At 42.3% G+C, this 18,872-nt stretch overlaps 1 protein-coding gene across 2 annotated transcripts in view; it reads right to left on the reverse strand.

Moving 5' to 3' along the window:
* Positions 1-17,734, reverse strand: part of LOC127005185 (macoilin-1-like) — a 30,445-nt gene extending 12,711 nt beyond the window's left edge. Inside the window, exons 1-12 of one of the 2 annotated variants that reach the window (XR_007758367.1) lie at positions 17,508-17,731; positions 15,232-15,373; positions 12,529-12,655; positions 8,628-8,757; positions 8,312-8,378; positions 7,757-7,856; positions 4,971-5,045; positions 4,385-4,691; positions 2,825-3,026; positions 2,204-2,403; positions 1,749-1,907; positions 271-453 (exon numbers count right to left, since the gene is read on the reverse strand). Coding sequence is in view for 1 of the 2 variants with exons in the window: in XM_050873864.1 (XP_050729821.1) it covers positions 271-453; positions 1,749-1,907; positions 2,204-2,403; positions 2,825-3,026; positions 4,385-4,691; positions 4,971-5,045; positions 7,757-7,856; positions 8,312-8,378; positions 8,628-8,757; positions 12,529-12,655; positions 15,232-15,373; positions 17,508-17,587 (1,772 nt within the window). In the remaining variant the exon portion in view is untranslated. Of the gene's footprint in view, positions 1-270; positions 454-1,748; positions 1,908-2,203; positions 2,404-2,824; positions 3,027-4,384; positions 4,692-4,970; positions 5,046-7,756; positions 7,857-8,311; positions 8,379-8,627; positions 8,758-12,528; positions 12,656-15,231; positions 15,374-17,507 lie in introns of both variants that reach the window. The other variant, XM_050873864.1, reaches the window with a different exon arrangement.
* Positions 17,735-18,872: the final 1,138 nt, after the last annotated feature.

Raw genomic sequence — 18,872 nt, forward strand, 5'->3', positions numbered from 1 at the left:
AAATGGAAAGAAGAAAACTGAAATGAAATGAAGGACATAAGGGAGGACAAACCAGAAGTATAAAGTAGACGGATGAAATAGTTAAATCTGAATCAGTATCACCCGTTTTTTGCAGAATGGAAAGAGAAACCCCACCAAGATATTAAATTCCATGAGTGTACCTGTGTGTGTCATGTCTGTGTGAAGTGTGTACATGAATCTACGAGCACTACTTACTGAATGTGTGACCTTGTGTGTGTGTGTGTGTGTGTGTGTACAAGCACTACTCACTTGGCGTTGGCGAGGGCGTGTGCTCTGGCCTGTGCCTGCTCCTCGGCCTTTTTCTGCCGCCGCTCCAGCACGGACACCTGGTTTTCAGCGGCCTGCTTGGCTCGCCGCTCCTCCTGCAGCCGCCGCTCCAGGTTACTTATGGTGACGCGGTCGTTCTGGCGCGCCGTCACCAACCCGTGGAGCCTAGGGGAGGACGGTCATTATGAAGGTTTTATGATGCACAACAAACTCCTAAGCCCACACACATTCAGGTGTATACACTGCTTATACTCTTGTAATTTTTTTATCTTGCAGTTTTTCTGAAAGCTTAGAGTGAGGACTTACATGGACACCATTTTTCTAGGGGGTTAAATTCATTCTTCGATGGAATATATTACAACCTAGTGGGGTCAACTTTAATGAGAGATTTACTTTTACATGAGTATAGTACAGGGTGGTGCCAAACAGAGGAGTCTAACTGCCAATCTCAATGGCAAACTGATGAACAGACGACCCCCCACATTCACAGGAGTTAGTAGGCACAGACTGACGCGAATGTTGATTTTCCATGAATAACTGACATACCACACAGACACAGCCCATACTTTAAGAAATGACCCCTGGAAGGCATTAAAATCCATTTCAACATGCACATATTATCTCTCTGGTACAGTGCAATAAGAAAATATCACTCACTGTTACCATGGTGTACATGAGAGAAATGAAAATCTGCAAAAAAATAATTATGATCATGTTTGCTTTGCAGCAGGTGATGATGACGTGGTGGTGGTGTAACAAGGACTGAGAGCAAGACAAATGTGTGTGGGATGGCAGTGCGTGGGTGGGGACAAGGGTGAGGCAAGAAGCCGCTGTCGTGTGGGAAATAACTGACACCATGACTGACTCCACAAGTTTACAAAATTACTACGGGGAAAACCTTTTATCTACAATGGAAAATCTGCGACTTTAGCATCCATGAATGTGGGGGGTCACCTGTATATCTTTCCATACAGGAAAGAAACACTCATAAATATACAAATAAACAGACATGCATTTACGACGAGCAAGAGGTGTATGCTAACAGAAAGAACCACTCATATCCATATCTCAAAACACACACACACACACACACACACACACACACACACACACACACACACACACACACTCACGGCCTGGTTGCTCGGGGTAGAGCGTCTGGCTCAAACCAGAAGGACCGGGGTTCGATTCCCCGGCCGGGTGAAAATAAGTTGGGTTTATCTTCTTTCACGTATAGCCCCTGTTCACCTAGCAATGAGTAGGTACGCGACGTCAGGCGAGGAGTTGTGACCTCGTCGCGGTGTGTTGAGTGTAAGTGGTCTCAGTCTTACCCAAAGATCGGTACTACGAGCTCTGTGCTCTTCCGTGGGGGAACGGCTGGCTGTCTCAAGAGAGACCCGCAGCAGACCAAGAGGTGAATTAGGTGAATTACACACACACACACACACATACACACTCACTTGTTCTGCAGGTTGTCATTGTCCTGCTGGAGCTGGTTCATCTCCTGCTGGGTGATCTTGTCGCTGGAGATGAGATGATTGATCTGATTACGCAGCTCCTGCTCTGTCTGCCGCGACGCCTGCAGGTCTGCCTTCAGCCGCTTGATGTCTGCCTCCAGCCTGGGGTAAGGAGGGAGGTTGTTCTTTGATATTTCTTCTATTTATATTATTTATTAACTTACTTTTTTATCAAAGGGGTTTTATGTGTGGTGGATGTTTGTGTGTTTATTGGGGTTGTTTGCTGTTCTGTGTTACTTGCTTCTTAGGGACATGCTGTCTGTATTAATTACTTGATTTTTTAATTACACATGCACTGTTAACATATTGAAATGCTGATAATTTTTAAAAAATTAAAATGATCATAATATTAACAAAAACAACATTCAAGGCTAACACAATAGGCTCCAGCATCCCACCTTATGATGCTGACACTATCATCCTTGGTGCCAGCATGAGAGCTGTCTCTGTTGCTCTCCTTGTTTTTATTTTTCTTGTCGCGCGACGAAGACGAGGAGCCACCGCCGCCGCCGCCGCCGCCGCCCCCGCTTCCACCACCCGACCCAGAGTCTCTGAGGTTGTTGGTGTGAGAGCCAGGAAGCTTGGCGGAACCATTGCTCTGGGGGTGACGGAAGATAGATGATACAGGGTAAGGGAACAAACGACAACAATTAGAGGGGAAGAAAAGGAAGGAAAGGAAGTTAAAGATAAAAAGGGGGAGAAGAGAGAAAAACAGGGAAGTTAGATGATACAGGTAACAAATGATAGATAAATAAAAAAGGAGAAAGACATATAGGGCCACTTATGTGATACTCAAACTAAAATTAAGAGATAAATAAGCAAGGTCATGAATGTTACTAAGTTTTCATTTTATCAGTGTTTCTCTACAACTCAGGGCAATAAATGAATAAGGAGAGAGACACGTGAGGCCACTAATGCCATTGCAAGTTTTTTCTTCACTCAAACAAAAATTAAGAAATATAAGCAGTCATGAATGTTACTAAATTTCCATATTGTCATCATCATCATCTCTCCCTCACCTGCATGGAAGCATTGACTCTCTTCTTCTCCCCCTCGATGGGTGTGGAGGCCAGGCTCGGGGAGTGTGGCCCCGTGGAGCCCCCGCAGGGAGAGGGCGCCCCACCACCCCCGGGAGAAGTGGTGGAGGAGCCCTTAGCGTTCTTGTCCTTCTCTGCCTCGAGGCTTTCATCGTAGTCATTAACTGAGCGGGAATTGGACCATCTGTGGGAGGGAGCGAAAGTGAGGGTGGTTAGGTGATGGCATGAAGGGAGGGGGAGGAGGGAATGGGGAAAGGAGGAGGAAATGGGAAAGAGGGACGGTAGTGGAGTTAGTGAAGGGGTTAAGGGAGGGGAAATAGGAAGGAGTGAAGGGAATGGACTTAGTGAAGGGATTAAGGAAGGGGAAATGGGCAAGAGGGAAGGGATTAAGGGAGGGGAAATGGGGAAGAGTGAAGGGATTGAGGGAGGGGAAATGGGAAGAAGTGAAGGGAGTCGACTTAGTGAAGGGGTGAAGGGAGAGAAAAAGGAAAGAAGTAAAGGGAGTGAAGGGCAAGGAAAGAGAGATGCTGTAAATGAAGGGGAAGTAGGGGAATGCTGAAGGGCAGGGAATGGGGGACGGTATGAATGTAGGTGAAGAAGGGAAAGGGTGAAGGGAGGTGAAGAGGGGGAGAAGGGGGAAGGGGTGAAGGGAGGGTTGGAGGGAAGGGAACAGCGAGGAATGAGAGGAAGCAGACAAAGACAAGGAAAAGGAGGAGGAGGAGGAGGAGCAGGGGGTAACAGTGGGTGGTAGAGAGGTGTAAAGAGTTAGCCCACAGCCTCACTCACCTCTTCTGCAGTTCAGCTTCACATACAGAAATAAATGGAGGCAGACAAAGACAAGGAAAAGGAGGAGGAGGAGGAGAAGGAGGTAACAGTGGGTGGTAGAGAGGTGTAAAGAGTTAGCCCACAGCCTCACTCACCCCTTCTGCACTCTACATCACAAGCAGTTAGGAAGGAGAGAAGGAAGATAAGTATAGGGAGGATGAGGAGGCAACAGTGGGTGGGAGAGAGGTGTATAGAATTAGCCCACAGCCTCACTCACCCCTTCTGCATTCTACATCAGAAACAATGAGGAAGGAGAGAAGGAAGATAAGCATAAGGAGGATGAGGATGAGGAGGCAACAGTGGGTGGGAGAGAGGTGTATAGAATTAGCCCACAGCCTCACTCACCCCTTCTGCACTCTACATCACAAGCAGTTAGGAAGGAGAGAAGGAAGATAAGCATAAGGAGGATGAGGATGAGGAGGCAACAGTGGGTGGTAGAGAGGTGTAAAGAGTTAGCCCACAGCCTCACTCACCCCTTCTGCACTCTACATCACAAGCAGTTAGGAAGGAGAGAAGGAAGATAAGTATAGGGAGGATGAGGAGGCAACAGTGGGTGGGAGAGAGGTGTATAGAATTAGCCCACAGCCTCACTCACCCCTTCTGCATTCTACATCACAAACAATTAGGAAGAAGAGAAGGAAGATAAGCATAAGGAGGATGAGGAGATAACATTGGGTGGGAGAGAGGTGTATAGATGTAACCCACAGCCTCACTCACCCCTTCTTCTGCATGTACTCCAGTTCTGCGTGGATGGTGGAGCCGTTGGGGAGACGATTCTTTTCTGGGCGGTGGTGTATGGAGGTGGGGGGCGGGGGGGTGCCCTCCTCCCCTCCCTGGCTCAGCTCTGGGGACCGGCTGTCCACCCGCACGCCCCGGCCCCCTCCCCCACCCCGGACCCCACCACCCCCACCGCACACCCCGCTGCTACTGCTGCTACTGCTACTGCTACTGCTACTGCTACTACTGCTGCTGCTGCTACTACTACTACTACTGCTGCAACTGCTACTGAGGTTACAACTGCCTCCTGAAATAGTGACGTGGAGAAAATAAGAAAAACATTAACAGGTTTATAATGTATATTTGTAAGTCTTATTGATAGATTTTACTGCATTTTTCTCATTATTACAGTGACAAAACAATGACTAATAATAATAACAACAATGTAGATGAGTAAAGAAAGTAGGAGTAAGCCCTGAGGAAAGGGAAAGGGGCATAGGGAGGTAGGGGGAGAAAGGAGTGCGTGTTCACTGAGGAAAGGGCAGGGGACGAAGGGGGAGGGGTGAATGACAGTGGTGGGACTTACCGGTGTGATTGAGAGAGGATGTGGCTACCTCCACCTCCCCATTCATTGTGACCTCCTCTCTCTTCTCCCTCACACCTGCGGGGAGAGAAAGAGAAGCGTGGATGAAACAACACAAATATCAACCCTCAAGACAGGAGTATCACAATGCCTCTGAAACCTAACCTTATCATTCTGTTAGCATCTTACCGGAGAGGAGAGGACAGGAAGTATAGATGAAACAACACAAATATTAACCCTCAAGACAGGGGTATTAAGATGCCTCTCAAACCTAACCTTATCTCTGTTAGCATATACTGGAGGGGAGAGGACAGGAAGTATAGATGAAACAACACAAATATTAACCCTCAAGACAGGGGTATTAAGATGCCTCTCAAACCTAACCTAATCATTCTAGTGGCATTGTATGTGTAGGGAAAGAATGGGGGCTGTGAAGGAAACAGGACACACATTAACCTTCAAGACAGGAGTATCAAGATGTCTCTCAAACCTAACTTTATCATTCAATTGGCATCTTACCAGAGGGATGAGAACGGGAAGTGTGAAGGAAACAACTCAAACATTAACCTTCAAGACAGGAGTATCAAGATGTCTCTCAAACCTAACTTTATCATTCAATTGGCATCTTACCAGAGGGATGAGAACGGGAAATGTGAAGGAAACAACTCAAACATTAACACTTAAGACAGGAGTATCAAGATGTCTCTCAAACCTAACTTTATCATTCAATTGGCATCTTACCAGAGGGATGAGAACGGGAGGTGTGAAGGAAACAACTCAAACATTAACCTTCAAGACAGGAGTATCAAGGTGCCTATCACTGAACTTAATCATACTATTGGCATCTTCTTTTACTGGGAAACATTATTGACCTTTTCTTTTTAGGTTTGTTTTGGCCTTGACCTGCCTACTGTGTATTAGATAATAGATTAAATCATAATAATAATTAATAAATATGAAAATTGCTATAATTGAGATATTGATGGGTGGAATGTATTGCCATATAAAATTGAGTTAAAAGTATGTATAAGTCTAAGGAATTATATGACAAAATGTGGTAAACTACAGGACACTATGGACTTGAATCAGTCCTGTAAAAATACAAAAATGGGTAAAAGCAAATAAGTAAGGACACCTATTATGAGTTTTCATCACTTGCAAAAATACAAGAGTGAAAAAAAATTGGGAAGAACACCTGATCCTGCTGAGACTAGTGATTCACAGGTTCAACATTACATTTTAATAATAATAATAAAAAAGGTTAATTAGTTTTGGCAGCGGTTAAACTGAAAATGTACATATTAATGATATTATACTATTATAGATACATTTTAAAAGTATTATTTATACATGAAACAAGTACAAAAAGGGGGATGAGAGAGAGAGAGAGAGAGAGAGAGAGAGAGAGAGAGAGAGCACACAGAGAGGAAATAAGATTAGATTAATGGATGGGGCAATACCAAAGTCAGTCAGAGAGATAGAGAGAAAGAAAACAAAGAATGGGATACAAGCACTGATGGAGACCTGTTGGTGACAAGACAGCAACTGCATTAATACCAAAATGATATAGATGACGACAAAGTGTTCAGAAATGACAATAATTGGGAGGGAAGCTAAGACGCAGTAATGAAGGAGATTTGAAGATAAAGCCAAACGTGGTCTTCGTAACTGGTTTGGTGATATGAAGGTAAAGTTTTGGGATGTGATAAGATGCAAAACAGTAACCGGGGGAGTAGGAAGTATCAACAGGAAGAAATAGAAGAAATAAAGGTAAATTAGAGCCAATAATGACAAAAGATTATAGAGGTGTGAAATGTGTATGAACGACATTGGAGAAACAGAAAGACATAAAGGGAAATCCCAGAGTTTATAATGACGAGAGGTAGAGGAGTGAAAAGTAAATAGAGAAAATGACAGCAGGAAGACGACTTAATGAGAACGAGAATGAAAAGAATGAGGTGAAATAAAGAGCTGCAGAGATGTCAATGAAAACAAGCTGAATGGAGAGGGAAAAAATAAAGGGAAATGGGAAGTTAGAGAGTTGACTAAGAAAATGTGAAAGGAATGTGCAATATTTAAAAAGATGAAAGAAGAAAAAGTTAAATCAGAAACAGAGAATAGGATGAGTGGATAGGGGAAAAATAAAGGGAAGAGGGAAGTTAGAGAGTTGACTAAGAAAATGTGAAAGGAATGTGCAATATATAAAAAGATGAAAGAAGAAAAAGTTAAATCAGAAACAGAGAATAGGATGAGTGGATAGGGGAAAAATAAAGGGAAGAGGGAAGTTAGAGAGTTGACTAAGAAAATGTGAAAGGTATATGCAATATATAGAAAGATGAAAGAAGAAAAAAGTCAAATTAGAAAGAGAGAGAATAGGACAAGTGGATAGGGGTAAAAAATTAAGGAAAGTTAGAGCTGACTAAGAAAAAACGTAAATGGAATGTGAACTGTATAGAAAGATTGAAAAAGAGAAAAGTCAAATTAGAAAGCCTGCACAGGTTCAAGGAAAACAGGATGAACAGAGAGTGAAAAAATTAAAGGGAAGTTAGAGAGTTGACTAAGAAAATGAAAATGGAATGCAAACTATATAATAGGGTGAAAAAGAAAAAGTCATGATAGAAAGGGTAAAGAAGCTAAAAGAAAATAGGACATAGGGGAAAAAATAAAGGGAGGTTAGAGAGTTGACTAAGAAAATGTAAGAGGAATGTGAAATGCATAGAAAGATGAAAAATGAAAGTCCAATTAGAGAGGCTACACAGGTACAAGAGTCAAGCAGAGGGGCCACTTACATCTGTCTGGACTAGAGGAGACCTGCAGCTCAGGTGGAAGAGCCTCCTGAAGAAGCTGCAGGTAGAACTCGTTTTCTTTTGCCACCTCTCGCTGCTTTCTCTGTGGTGGTGGTGAAAGATCAGTTAAATAGGTCATTGGGCTCTCTCTCTCTCTCTCTCTCTCTCTCTCTCTCTCTCTAATAATATTCTTCTGTTAAATCCTGTAGTATTAAACACACACACACACACACACACACACACACTTCATTAGTGAGTACCTAATTAGAAATGGGAAATTCCATTAAATGATAGGCAATTATGAAAACACACCCACACCCACACGCACACACACACACACACACACACCACATTCAGCACTTATAAATGCATTAAATTTATTATTCATTATACATTAAAGAAAAAATACAGTATTCAAAGAGGAGACTTAGAATATAAAGAACTGTAGTCCAGAGAGAAAAAGAAGGGAAGACTGAAAGAATGATACAATGAAACTAATTTAGATTGAAAAATATATAAATATATAAATGGGAGAGAGCATGTTGGGGGTTCTCTCACCTGTCTCAAGCGATACCCAACGTAACTCTTGAGGCCGAAGCCAAGCGTCACCACTGGATAGCCGATGCTGTGGGGGGAGAGGTGCAGGATTAGGGTACAGGCTGGTGTAGGCACACACACACACACACACACACACACACACACACACACACACACACACACACACACACACACACACACACACTGGGCTGTCTCTTCTCATCCCATGACTTCTTCCTTCCTCCATTCTTCTCATACATTCTCCTTCTCCTCCTTCCTTCCCCTACCTATAAACACACACACACACACACACACACACACGCAGCATCAGACTCACCAGTGCGCTGCGAAGGGTCGGCAGAGATCTAGATGGAAGGGAACGCTGCGTATATCTTTGAGGCGGACGAGAGCCTCTATGTATATGAAGAGCGCCCACAGTATTACCGTGGGCATGCATACACCTCGCTCTGGGGGTGGAGAGTGGGGAAGGGGTTAGTTGATGGGGATGCTGAGGAAGGTCAGTGATGTGAGGCATGGGTGGGGAGGGGAAGGGAGGAGTGTGCTCATGGAAGGTTCATGTGAGGGGAGGATGGGGGTAATCAGTGTAGGATGGTAATATATTTCTCTCTTGCAATAAAACTTACTTGACTGAAATTTTTCATACAATTCTTTTTAGAACTGAGTGTAGGAGGGGCTCAGGATTGTGTGTGTTCATTGCAACTTGAGAAGGGGAGGGGATGACATCAGTAAATGTGGTGATAATTTTGCTACTTTTGCATAAAACTTACAAAAGGTAAAGGTAAAAGCAAATTTTGGGGGCATGTTATATAGCTGCATGTGGTCTTTCATTGGCCCTTGAGTCCGTGGTGGGAAGGAACACACTAACCCGGGACACAGGGCAAGTATGTCATCAAGATTACTGGTTTAGTTTCCCCAGATTTCTTCAGGTACCCATGTAATAGGGAGAATGAACAGTTGATAGGACATCCACTGACTGCCCAGGCCAGGATTTGAACCAAGGCCCACAAATTCATAGCTAAGTGTGCTAACCACTACACCATGAACGCACCTATATAAGAAAACTATAAAAGACTAGTCAGCCTATATATAGTAGGTCTTGAAAAGCACTTACTCAACATCTGTCATCCCCATTTATACATCAATCTAAGCTCCAATTTCTTTGAACCAAGTGACAGTTAAGGTTGCTCCATTCATCCAATGCCTTACTTGTCAATCAGTTTTTTGCCAATCTTAAATCTGAATTCTCTTAACTTGTACTGAATTTGGCCAACTTAATTGATTTTTTTTATATATTCTTCACCAGTGAGCAGAGAGCTGAGGATGGAGTGACGAGGGGAGAGTTTTCCTGCCATACACTCAGCACAGCAACAAACCTTCTACCTAACATCCATTCTGGTGACTGACATAAACGGTGATCACGACTGTACACTGTGTTTGTCTTGTAACATCATGCAGAGGTGATGGAGGATGAAATAAATCAGACTTATTCTTGCAAGGCATCTGGTTACATTGATATCAGCTAGAGAGGAAGAGAGAGATAGGTGCATCCTCAGCAGTGACTGATAAGTACAACGAAAGCCTCTGGTGGCGTTATGCTCTTAAGATTGAGCACTGCCAAATCCCATTCATCCTGAGAATCTGCTTTTTTTCCTTTTTTTTTTTTTTTTTTTTTTGGTGTGTGTCCTTGACCTGTTTCTTGTAATGTAAAAATAAAAATAACACAAAACCATCACTGCAACCGACTTCACCATCACTATCCTACTTTACTTGGATATATGTTTCCTTGAGCTGCTTGCTTTGATGTAAAAAAATAACAACAACCAAAACTATCCTGCAACCACCTTCACTATCACTATGCTATTTATTGTATGTTCCCTTACTGTAAAAAAAAAAAAAAATAATAATAATAACCTTCACTATCACTGCTATTTATTGTATGTTCCCTTACTGTAAAAAAAAAAATAATAATAATAATAACCTTCACTATCACTATGCTACTTATTGTATGTTCCCTTACTGTAAAAAAATAATAATAACAATAATAATAATAACCTTCACTATCACTATGCTATTTATTGTATGTTCCCTTACTGTAAAAAAAAAAAAAAATAATAATAATAATAATAACCTTCACTATCACTATGCTATTTATTGTATGTTCCCTTACTGTAAAAAATAAAAAAAATAATTACAACAACCTTCACCATCACACCAACCACCTTCACCATCACTATCCTATTTATTTTGTGTGTTCCCTTGAGCCACTTCATTTACACACACACACACACACACACACACACACACACACACAGACACAGACACACCAAGGAAAACATACAGGACGGGAGAAGAAAACTTAAAAGTGGTACATGAAGAAAAAGATTTGGAAGTAACGATGCAAGACACACTATCCCCAGAAAAACACATAAACAAGCTGTTTGGAGAAACCTACAGGATGATGCAAAATATAAGGGTATCATTCCATTTCATGGACAAAGAAATGATGAAGAAAATAATAACAACACTGATAAGACCAAAACTTGAATATGCTGCAGTTGTGTGGTCGCCTCACAAAAAGAAGGATATCAGAAAGTTGGAAAGGATACAGAGAATTGCAACTAAAATGGTCCCAGAACTCTCAAATATGATGTATGCAGACAGATTGAAGGAGATGGAATTGACAACACTGGAACAAAGAAGGAAGAGAGGAGATCTGATCACGCTGTATAAGTTGGTAAATAAGTTTGGTGAGGTGGATAGAGATGATCTCTTCTTAACTGTGAGAACACAGGGGCTGAGAGGACATGGAAAGAAACTTAATAAAGGAACCTGTTTGAGTGACTTGAGAAAGTATAGTTTTCCACATAGAAGTGTTAACACATGGAACAGCTTGTGGGAAGTCCAACAAATGAAGGAAAGGCTGGATAAATGTAGATATGGAGACGGGACTATTAGAGCTTAACTTGGGCCTGGTAGACTACAAATAGGTAAACACACACACACACAAGAAAATTATAAAAATAAAACACAATCAAAACCATCATTGCAACCTTCATCATCATCATCGCCAGTGGTAAAACTTATCTCTCTATCCATCGTTATGCCACATTCATCGCTGTCACTATACTCACCACACCCATTATCATCATCATCAATACAACCACCACCTACACCTATACCCCCATACCTATCATCGTCATCATTATCACTACTATCTCCAAATTCACAACTGTCATCACCATCACACTTCATGACCATCATCTTCTTGCCTATTACCATGTTCACAACCATCATATCATCATCCTCATCATCACCACTATCACCATTTACACATTTTACCATCACCACCAAACCTCTCATTATCACCACTATCATTACTACCAAATACACTACGTACAGTCATATACATAAAAAAAGAAAGAAAAAAAGCCCTTATCTTGTGACTCATTACTTATTGGCTAACTGATTACAGCTTTATCACCAGCAGCAGCATCTAAGACTACTAAACTCTTCATCTTTTCCTTCTTTATCTAACTTCCTTATTCTCCCTCATGGGGTTGGACTAAGACTACTAAATGGCAAAGCAAAATGTATAGACGCAATTGACAGCTCTTTCGGCCACCTCTTCGGATTCTTTACGGGAGTAGCGGGCTTTTTTTTATTGTTGTTTCCTTTTTTTTTGTGTGTGTGTGCCCTTATGCTGTCTCCTTTGCTGTAGAAAAAAAAAAAAAAAAAAAAGACAGCATCTACCAAAAAAATAATACATGAGACACTACTAACTACAACCAAGATAAGTAAATAAATAATGCCTATGATGACACAAACAACACACCCCCCCCCCCCCCCAAAAAAAAAAAAAAAAACGAAAATCTGAGGTTGGTATTCTCAGACACCTCAAGCTCTCACATCAACTATTTCCAAAGGACAAAAAGGAGATCATCTATGTACTAATGAGTGTTTTTTTAGGTTCCTGGTACAGAAGAAGGATCAAACTATCACCAGGGTCATTACACTACCCCTGGAAATGCCCAAACTTCCTATGTAAACCATGTCAAATGTGTGCTTGGGTGCCAAAATGTTCAAAACTATGACCCTAACACCTTTGATGCCAGTGCCACCTGATATATCCACCTACACCTGGGCCCCTTTCTCTTCCCCCTCCCCAAGAAACACAAAAACAGACAGACAGACAGACAGGTGGGCGAGTCATCAGTTACCTGTATGCCAGACAAATTGGACCCACACGTAGGTGGAGGCCGCAAAGAAGAGCCAATTAACTGGGATGAAGAGGAGGCAAATCATGTCTGAAGTCAGCGCCATGCAGACGAACAGCACTGAAAAAGCCTGCGAGGGTGTGGTGGTGGAGGAGGTGGAGTAAAGGTGGGTGAGTGTGGAAGGACAGGTGGAAATAATAGGGTGAATAGAAGGGATAAGGTTAGGAGTATAGGGATAAGTACAGATATGGGTATGGTGGTACAAGGATGAGGTGAAGATGGTGGAGTTAAAGGTGGAATGGATAGAGGCAGGAAAAATGGATAGGCAGGGACAGAAAAAGGGATAGTGGAGGGAAAGGTGGATGGGCAGGAAGATAGATGGTGGAGGGGATATGGAGTGAAGGAAGAAAGGTGGTAAGTGGACGGGAGAGAAGATAGCAAGGAAGGTGGAAGAAGTGGATAATGAAGGAGGAAAATTGGAAGGGATAGTGAAAGAAGAAAGGTGGTAAGTGGACGGGAGAGGAGATAGCACGGAAGAAAGGAAGGAATAGGTGAAAAGAGAGGAGAAGTGGAAGGGACAAGAAGTGAAGGGAGAAAGAGGGTAGGTGGGTGGGAGAGTGGATAGCAAAGAAGGTGGAAGGAATAGCGTGAGGGAGAAGTGGAAGAGACAGGGAGTGAAGGAAGTTAGGTAGTGATAGGAAAGGCACAGCAGGTGGAAAGGACAGGAAATGGAGGAGAGATATACAAGGAAATGGTTGACGAGGGAGAGACGGACAGAGTAGGAGTGAGGTAAGGAAAAATAAGAAGGTTGGGAAGGAATAGGGGAGAGGGAGAGAAAATTCAATTAGTACATACAAATATTCCCTCCAGGACAATATGCAACTTATCTCAAAACTGAACACTTAACTTGATAAAGGGATGACTCAAAATCTAGGCATGAAAATAACAATACAGCAAGACAAATAGAACCAAAACAATTAACGATAGAAAAAAATAACTTAGGTAGAGGGGTGAATTAGCACACAGTAAAAAATGAAGGACTGACTTTTTAAATATTAGTTTTCGTCAACAATACTGTGGTTGACATGTCTTGTATTACCTCTTTTTCAAGGCATGGTTAGTTGGTTTTGTTGATTTTTATATAACTTTTTTGACAAATGAGTCTGTAATAAGTCAACTTCTCTATGAAAATCCAACACATAACTAGTAACTTCGACCCTAAAATGGAATGGAAAAGCAAAACTAGCCACATATCTTTATAAATACTAATACAACACTTTAAAAAATCTGGCAAATGACATGAAAACTAACAAATGGCAAGGCAAGGTAAAAGAAAAATAAATAAATAACCTAATCATAACTCCCAATATTTACCAAGGGGTAGGAAAAGTTAGCCAGTGAGAGAGGGGTGAAGGGGTAAGGGGTAATTTTCACAGCTGGTATATGCAGAAGAGGACGTCACTGTTAAAAGTCCCCATTTGTGAGCATCATTCCAATCAGTACTCACATCAGGAAAACAAGTGGTATATTTCCCTATTTTCATTAGGGTGTTATTTTCCTTTTATTCAGTGGTATATTTCTTTGTTTTTTAAGAGATATATATTCCCTGTATTCAAGATTTCATTGCCCTATTTTCCATTTGGTTTATTTTCCCTATTTTCCAGTGATTTATTTTCCCTATTTTTGAGCTGTTTACACTATTTTCCAGTGGTTTATTTTCCCTATTTTATCTAACTATTTTTGGTATTTACCAGTGGTTTATTCCCCTATTCTCCAGCGGTATATTTTTCCTATTTTCCAGTGGTATATTTTCCCTATTTTCCAGGTTTTTTTCTCTATTTTCAAAAGAGATTATTGCCCTATTTTCCAGTGGTATATTTTCCCTATTTTCCAGTGGTATATCTCCCCTATTTTCAAGTGGTATATTTTCCCTATTTTCCAGTGGTACATTTTCCCTATTTTCCAGCGGTATATTTTCCCTATTTTCCAGTGGTATATTTCCTGTTTTCCAGTGGTATATTTTCCCCTTATTTTCCATGGGTTTTCCCTATTTTTGAAAGCAATTATTGCCCTATTTTCCAGTGGTATATTTTCCCTATCTTCCAGTGTTTTTTTACCTATTTTCCAGGGGTTTTCCCTATTTTTGAAAGTGATTATTGCCCTATTTTCAAGTGGTATATATTTCCCTATTTTCCAGTGGTTTATTTTACCTATTTTCCAGTGGTATATTTTCTCTATTTTCCAGTGGTATATTTTCCCTATTTTCCAGTGGTATATTTTCCCTATTTTGCAGTGGTATATTTTCCCTATTTTCCAGTGGTATATTTTCCCTATTTTCAAGTGGTATATTTTCCCTATTTTCCAGTGGTATATTTACCCTATTTTCCAGTGGTATATTTTCCCTATTTTCCAGTGGTATATTTTCCCTATTTTCCAGTGGTTTATTTTCCCTATTTTCCAGTGGTTTATTTTACCTATTTTCAAGTGGTTTATTTCCTCTGTTTTCAAGTGGTTCTCCTATTTTCCAGCATGGTCTACTTCAAGATTTTCCAGTTGTTGTTTTACACATTTTTCCGGTGGTTTATTCTCCCTATAACCCTGAGTGGCCTATTCTCCTGACATGAGTACTAACAGGCATAGTGCATACAGATTGGCCCTCCCCACTACCCCCATACTACTACAAGGGAACGCAGCCGCCTTACTCACCAGACCCTGATAGCGGAAGGAGTCGTACACACTGCGGAGGAGGAGCCAGAAGGGCCACAGGTACTCAAAGCGAAACTCGAGGAGAAAGTCTGCCGCCAACACCAGTAGCCATACCAGGAGAAACTTGATGTACACAAAGGTGCTGAAAAGACACATTGAGAGTCACTATAGTTACTGGTCCTATTATTAGTGTTGTTGTTAGTTATTATTATTATAATCATTATTATTGTAGTGCTGTGTCAGTAGAAATAGCAGTAAGTGTGATTGCGGTAGGAGTGAAAACAGTAGTAGCAGTAGTAGTAGAAGTAGTGGTGGCGGTAAAAGTAGTAGGTAGTAGTGATAGCAGTGGTGAGAGAAGTTAACCAAGTACGGTATCATCACATTTGTTATCCCTGATCCTTAAAGTAAAAGATTATAACTTCTTGCACATCAGAAAGTCATCTCCTCCTACACCTTTTGCTCTTGTGCTGAAATAGGAAAATGTGAACCATCTCAGTAAAGTCTCTCTCTCTCTCTCTCTCTCTCTCTCTCTCTCTCTCTCTCTCTCTCTCTCACACACACACACACACACACACACACACACACACACAAACTAGAAAGTTCAAGAGTTAATCTGTACTATTAATATTAAAGCTCCATACACAGGAAGTCAAACACACACACACACACACACACACACACACACACAAATCAATCAGACACTTCCTGTAAGCCAGTCACATAACACACACACACACATAAATCTATCAGACATTTCCTGTAAGCCAGTCACATAACACAAACACACACACACAAAAAAAAAACACAAACAAACACATCCTATAACCCACAAACATACACACACAAAAAAAAATATATACATCTCACATTTTCTGACTCTTCAACTACCACCACCTCCACTTCCTCCAGCTCCCCCCCCCCCCCTCTTCCATCACCTCTACCTCCATGAACCTCACAGCTCCTATCTTATCAGCCATGTGCTTCTGTTCTTATCTCTTATGTTCTTCAGGTTTGGGTTTGTTATGTTGCACTACCTCAGGCACTGTTTGGGTTGCTGGCACTACACTCCCTTACCATGGATGCTAATAGTTGTACTGATTATCAATGTTAACTACTAAGGCTATTACTATTATTATCAGCATTACCAAGATCACTGACATCTTGTTGCTAGGATAACTCGGTAACACATTTCCTATACGTCATTCCACATTAAAATTTTATAAAGCATCCTAACCTTACTATCCAGCCCCCGCCACCCTACAATTTATAAAGCGTAATACCAAAGCCATGCCATATGGACCAGAGTAAACTTTTATCTCCCAAGCAATTCTTAACACTATCTTTTTTGGCACTGGCACTGTTATGCAATTCTTGGCACTATGCACTTCCCCATACTGTCCCTGGCATCCTTTACTCTGTCATTCACACCCACTGGCACTCAAGAAAGACATTAATTACAAGGGATAATGAGTTCAAAGATCATGGCAATAATATCAATTAAGGACAATAAGATCATGGCACATACGGAGACAGTTTAACCTTCCTTCTCTCCCTCCCTCCTTGATATGACACCCTTGAGGGATGTACAGAGAACAGGCATCCTTATCTACCATATGATTAGTTTGCTCCCTGGCCTCTGTAAAATCACTGAGGTAAACAATCCTGCTATTCCAGTAAGGGGTGACTGACTCTTCCCCTGCCTAGCTTCACCTGACCCTGCCATAGGCCCCATACCCCTTCACCCTTGCCCAGCTGTGGCAACCTTTCCTAATCACACACACACCCTGCCATCTGCCCCTTGCCATAACCCACCACCCTACCCTGACCCAACAGTAAACAACAGTCAGCCTTTACGATTCCTGGCCAAGCCCCCTGCCCCTGTCATATGGTCCCTAGCACCTTGACCCTGCTGGAATCTGTTACCCTGGCCCTCCCTACCCCTTGATTTCCTGCCCACTGACTTCCATTCTCCTGTACCTTATCCCCTGCCATATTGCCCCTGCACCCAACAAACACCTCCAATAACCCCCAAGGCACTCTACACCCTGCAATGCACCCCCTGGCACGGCTCCCTGCCACACAACCTCTGGCACCCTAACCCGCGCCCCAGCCCCTGGCACTCCCCCCCTGCCGTGCAAACCCTGGCACTAACCCTAGTCATATGACCTCTGGCACCCCTTGACCTGGCACGTGACCCCTGGCACCCTACACCCTGCCCTGTAACCTCTGGCACACGATATTAAGGTCAGCCATATTTACAAGCTTCGTTCACTCACCTCCCGTATAATCCTTCACCAATTTTGGTCCGTCTTAGCGGTCTACGAAGCTTAGCATAATCCACATTTCTCTTCTTCATTATTTTAAGCTTTTATTTTTTCACCCCATACATGCAGTAGACAGGTCCAAGGGCGACTATCATGAAGGTGGAGTGCGGAGGGTGCGTGGCCGCGAGCTTTGTTGTTGTGTCCGCCATCCACGGTATAGACGCCGGGACCCGCGCACTCACTCGTCCCCTGAGCTCCCTCCCTGCACCCACGCCACCCACACGGAGACCATCAAATTACCAAAAAAAATACCTGAAAAATCACATCAATTAAAAAGGGGATATATTGATAGTTTAAGTCAAATAAAGGTAGAAGCATAGGGAAAGAGGGGTCCGTGAATGCATTCCGGCGCCCCTATGGCCGCCTCACGCCGGTTCCAAGAGTTTTACGCCAAAGGGACATTTTTCTAGACTCAGGGAATATGGAAATTTAAGCCTGTCTCTAGCTAAGGTTGCGCACGCACTCCGTCTTCCAGAGGGGAAAAGGAAAACCATTATGGGAATGACAGATTGACGGGGATTATAGTGCAAGCAGCTGCCATTATCGATACTACCCCCGACGCCTGCCATGGCCTTCCCCCCTCCCTCCCCCTTCTCCTCCTCCCTAGCCCTATGTTTCCCGTCTTCCAGAAGGGGAAAGGAAACACATTATGGGAATGATAGATTGACGGGAATTATGGTGCAAACGGTTGACATTATTAATATTATTCCTACTGTCTGTCATGCTCCCTCCATCCCTATCCCTTCCTTCCCTTATACGCGCAGATCGAGATGGAAAGGAAAACAATTAATTATGGGGTTGACCGGGTTGACAGAATATGACGTAAATTATGGTGCAAACGGATACCATCATTAATACTATTTTTACATTGCCCATCATAGACTATTGCATGCATTTTTCCCTCCCTCGATCCTCTCTCTCTCTCTCTCTCTCTCTCTCTTCCCTGTTATTTCACGTTACCCCGCAAACCATTTCGACTTTCCACTTGAACAAAATTAAGGATCGAGATTCGCGTAAAATGTATAAACCTGATTGATTGATTGATAGTATTATTTTGTGCACAAAACAACAAGGGGAGAAGGAGACACCCATCCCAACCTCCAGGCAGGACAGAGTGTGATTATAAACCTGACGCAGCTCAGCCTTCGATATGTGTGTGTGTGTGTGTGTGTTCTGGTATAGGCCTATATAAGCGTTTCCTCTAGCTACATGAATTATCGGCTGTCAGCAATATTTTTTTTTCTCAGCCTTCTTTAGTCTGTATACATTTCCTCCTCCTTCCTACGACTTGAACACCCCTCCATGAGCTGTGTATGT

This window comes from Eriocheir sinensis, chromosome 29 (genome assembly GCF_024679095.1).
Source record: "Eriocheir sinensis breed Jianghai 21 chromosome 29, ASM2467909v1, whole genome shotgun sequence".
In the NCBI taxonomy this organism is placed as follows: Eukaryota; Metazoa; Arthropoda; class Malacostraca; order Decapoda; family Varunidae; genus Eriocheir; species Eriocheir sinensis.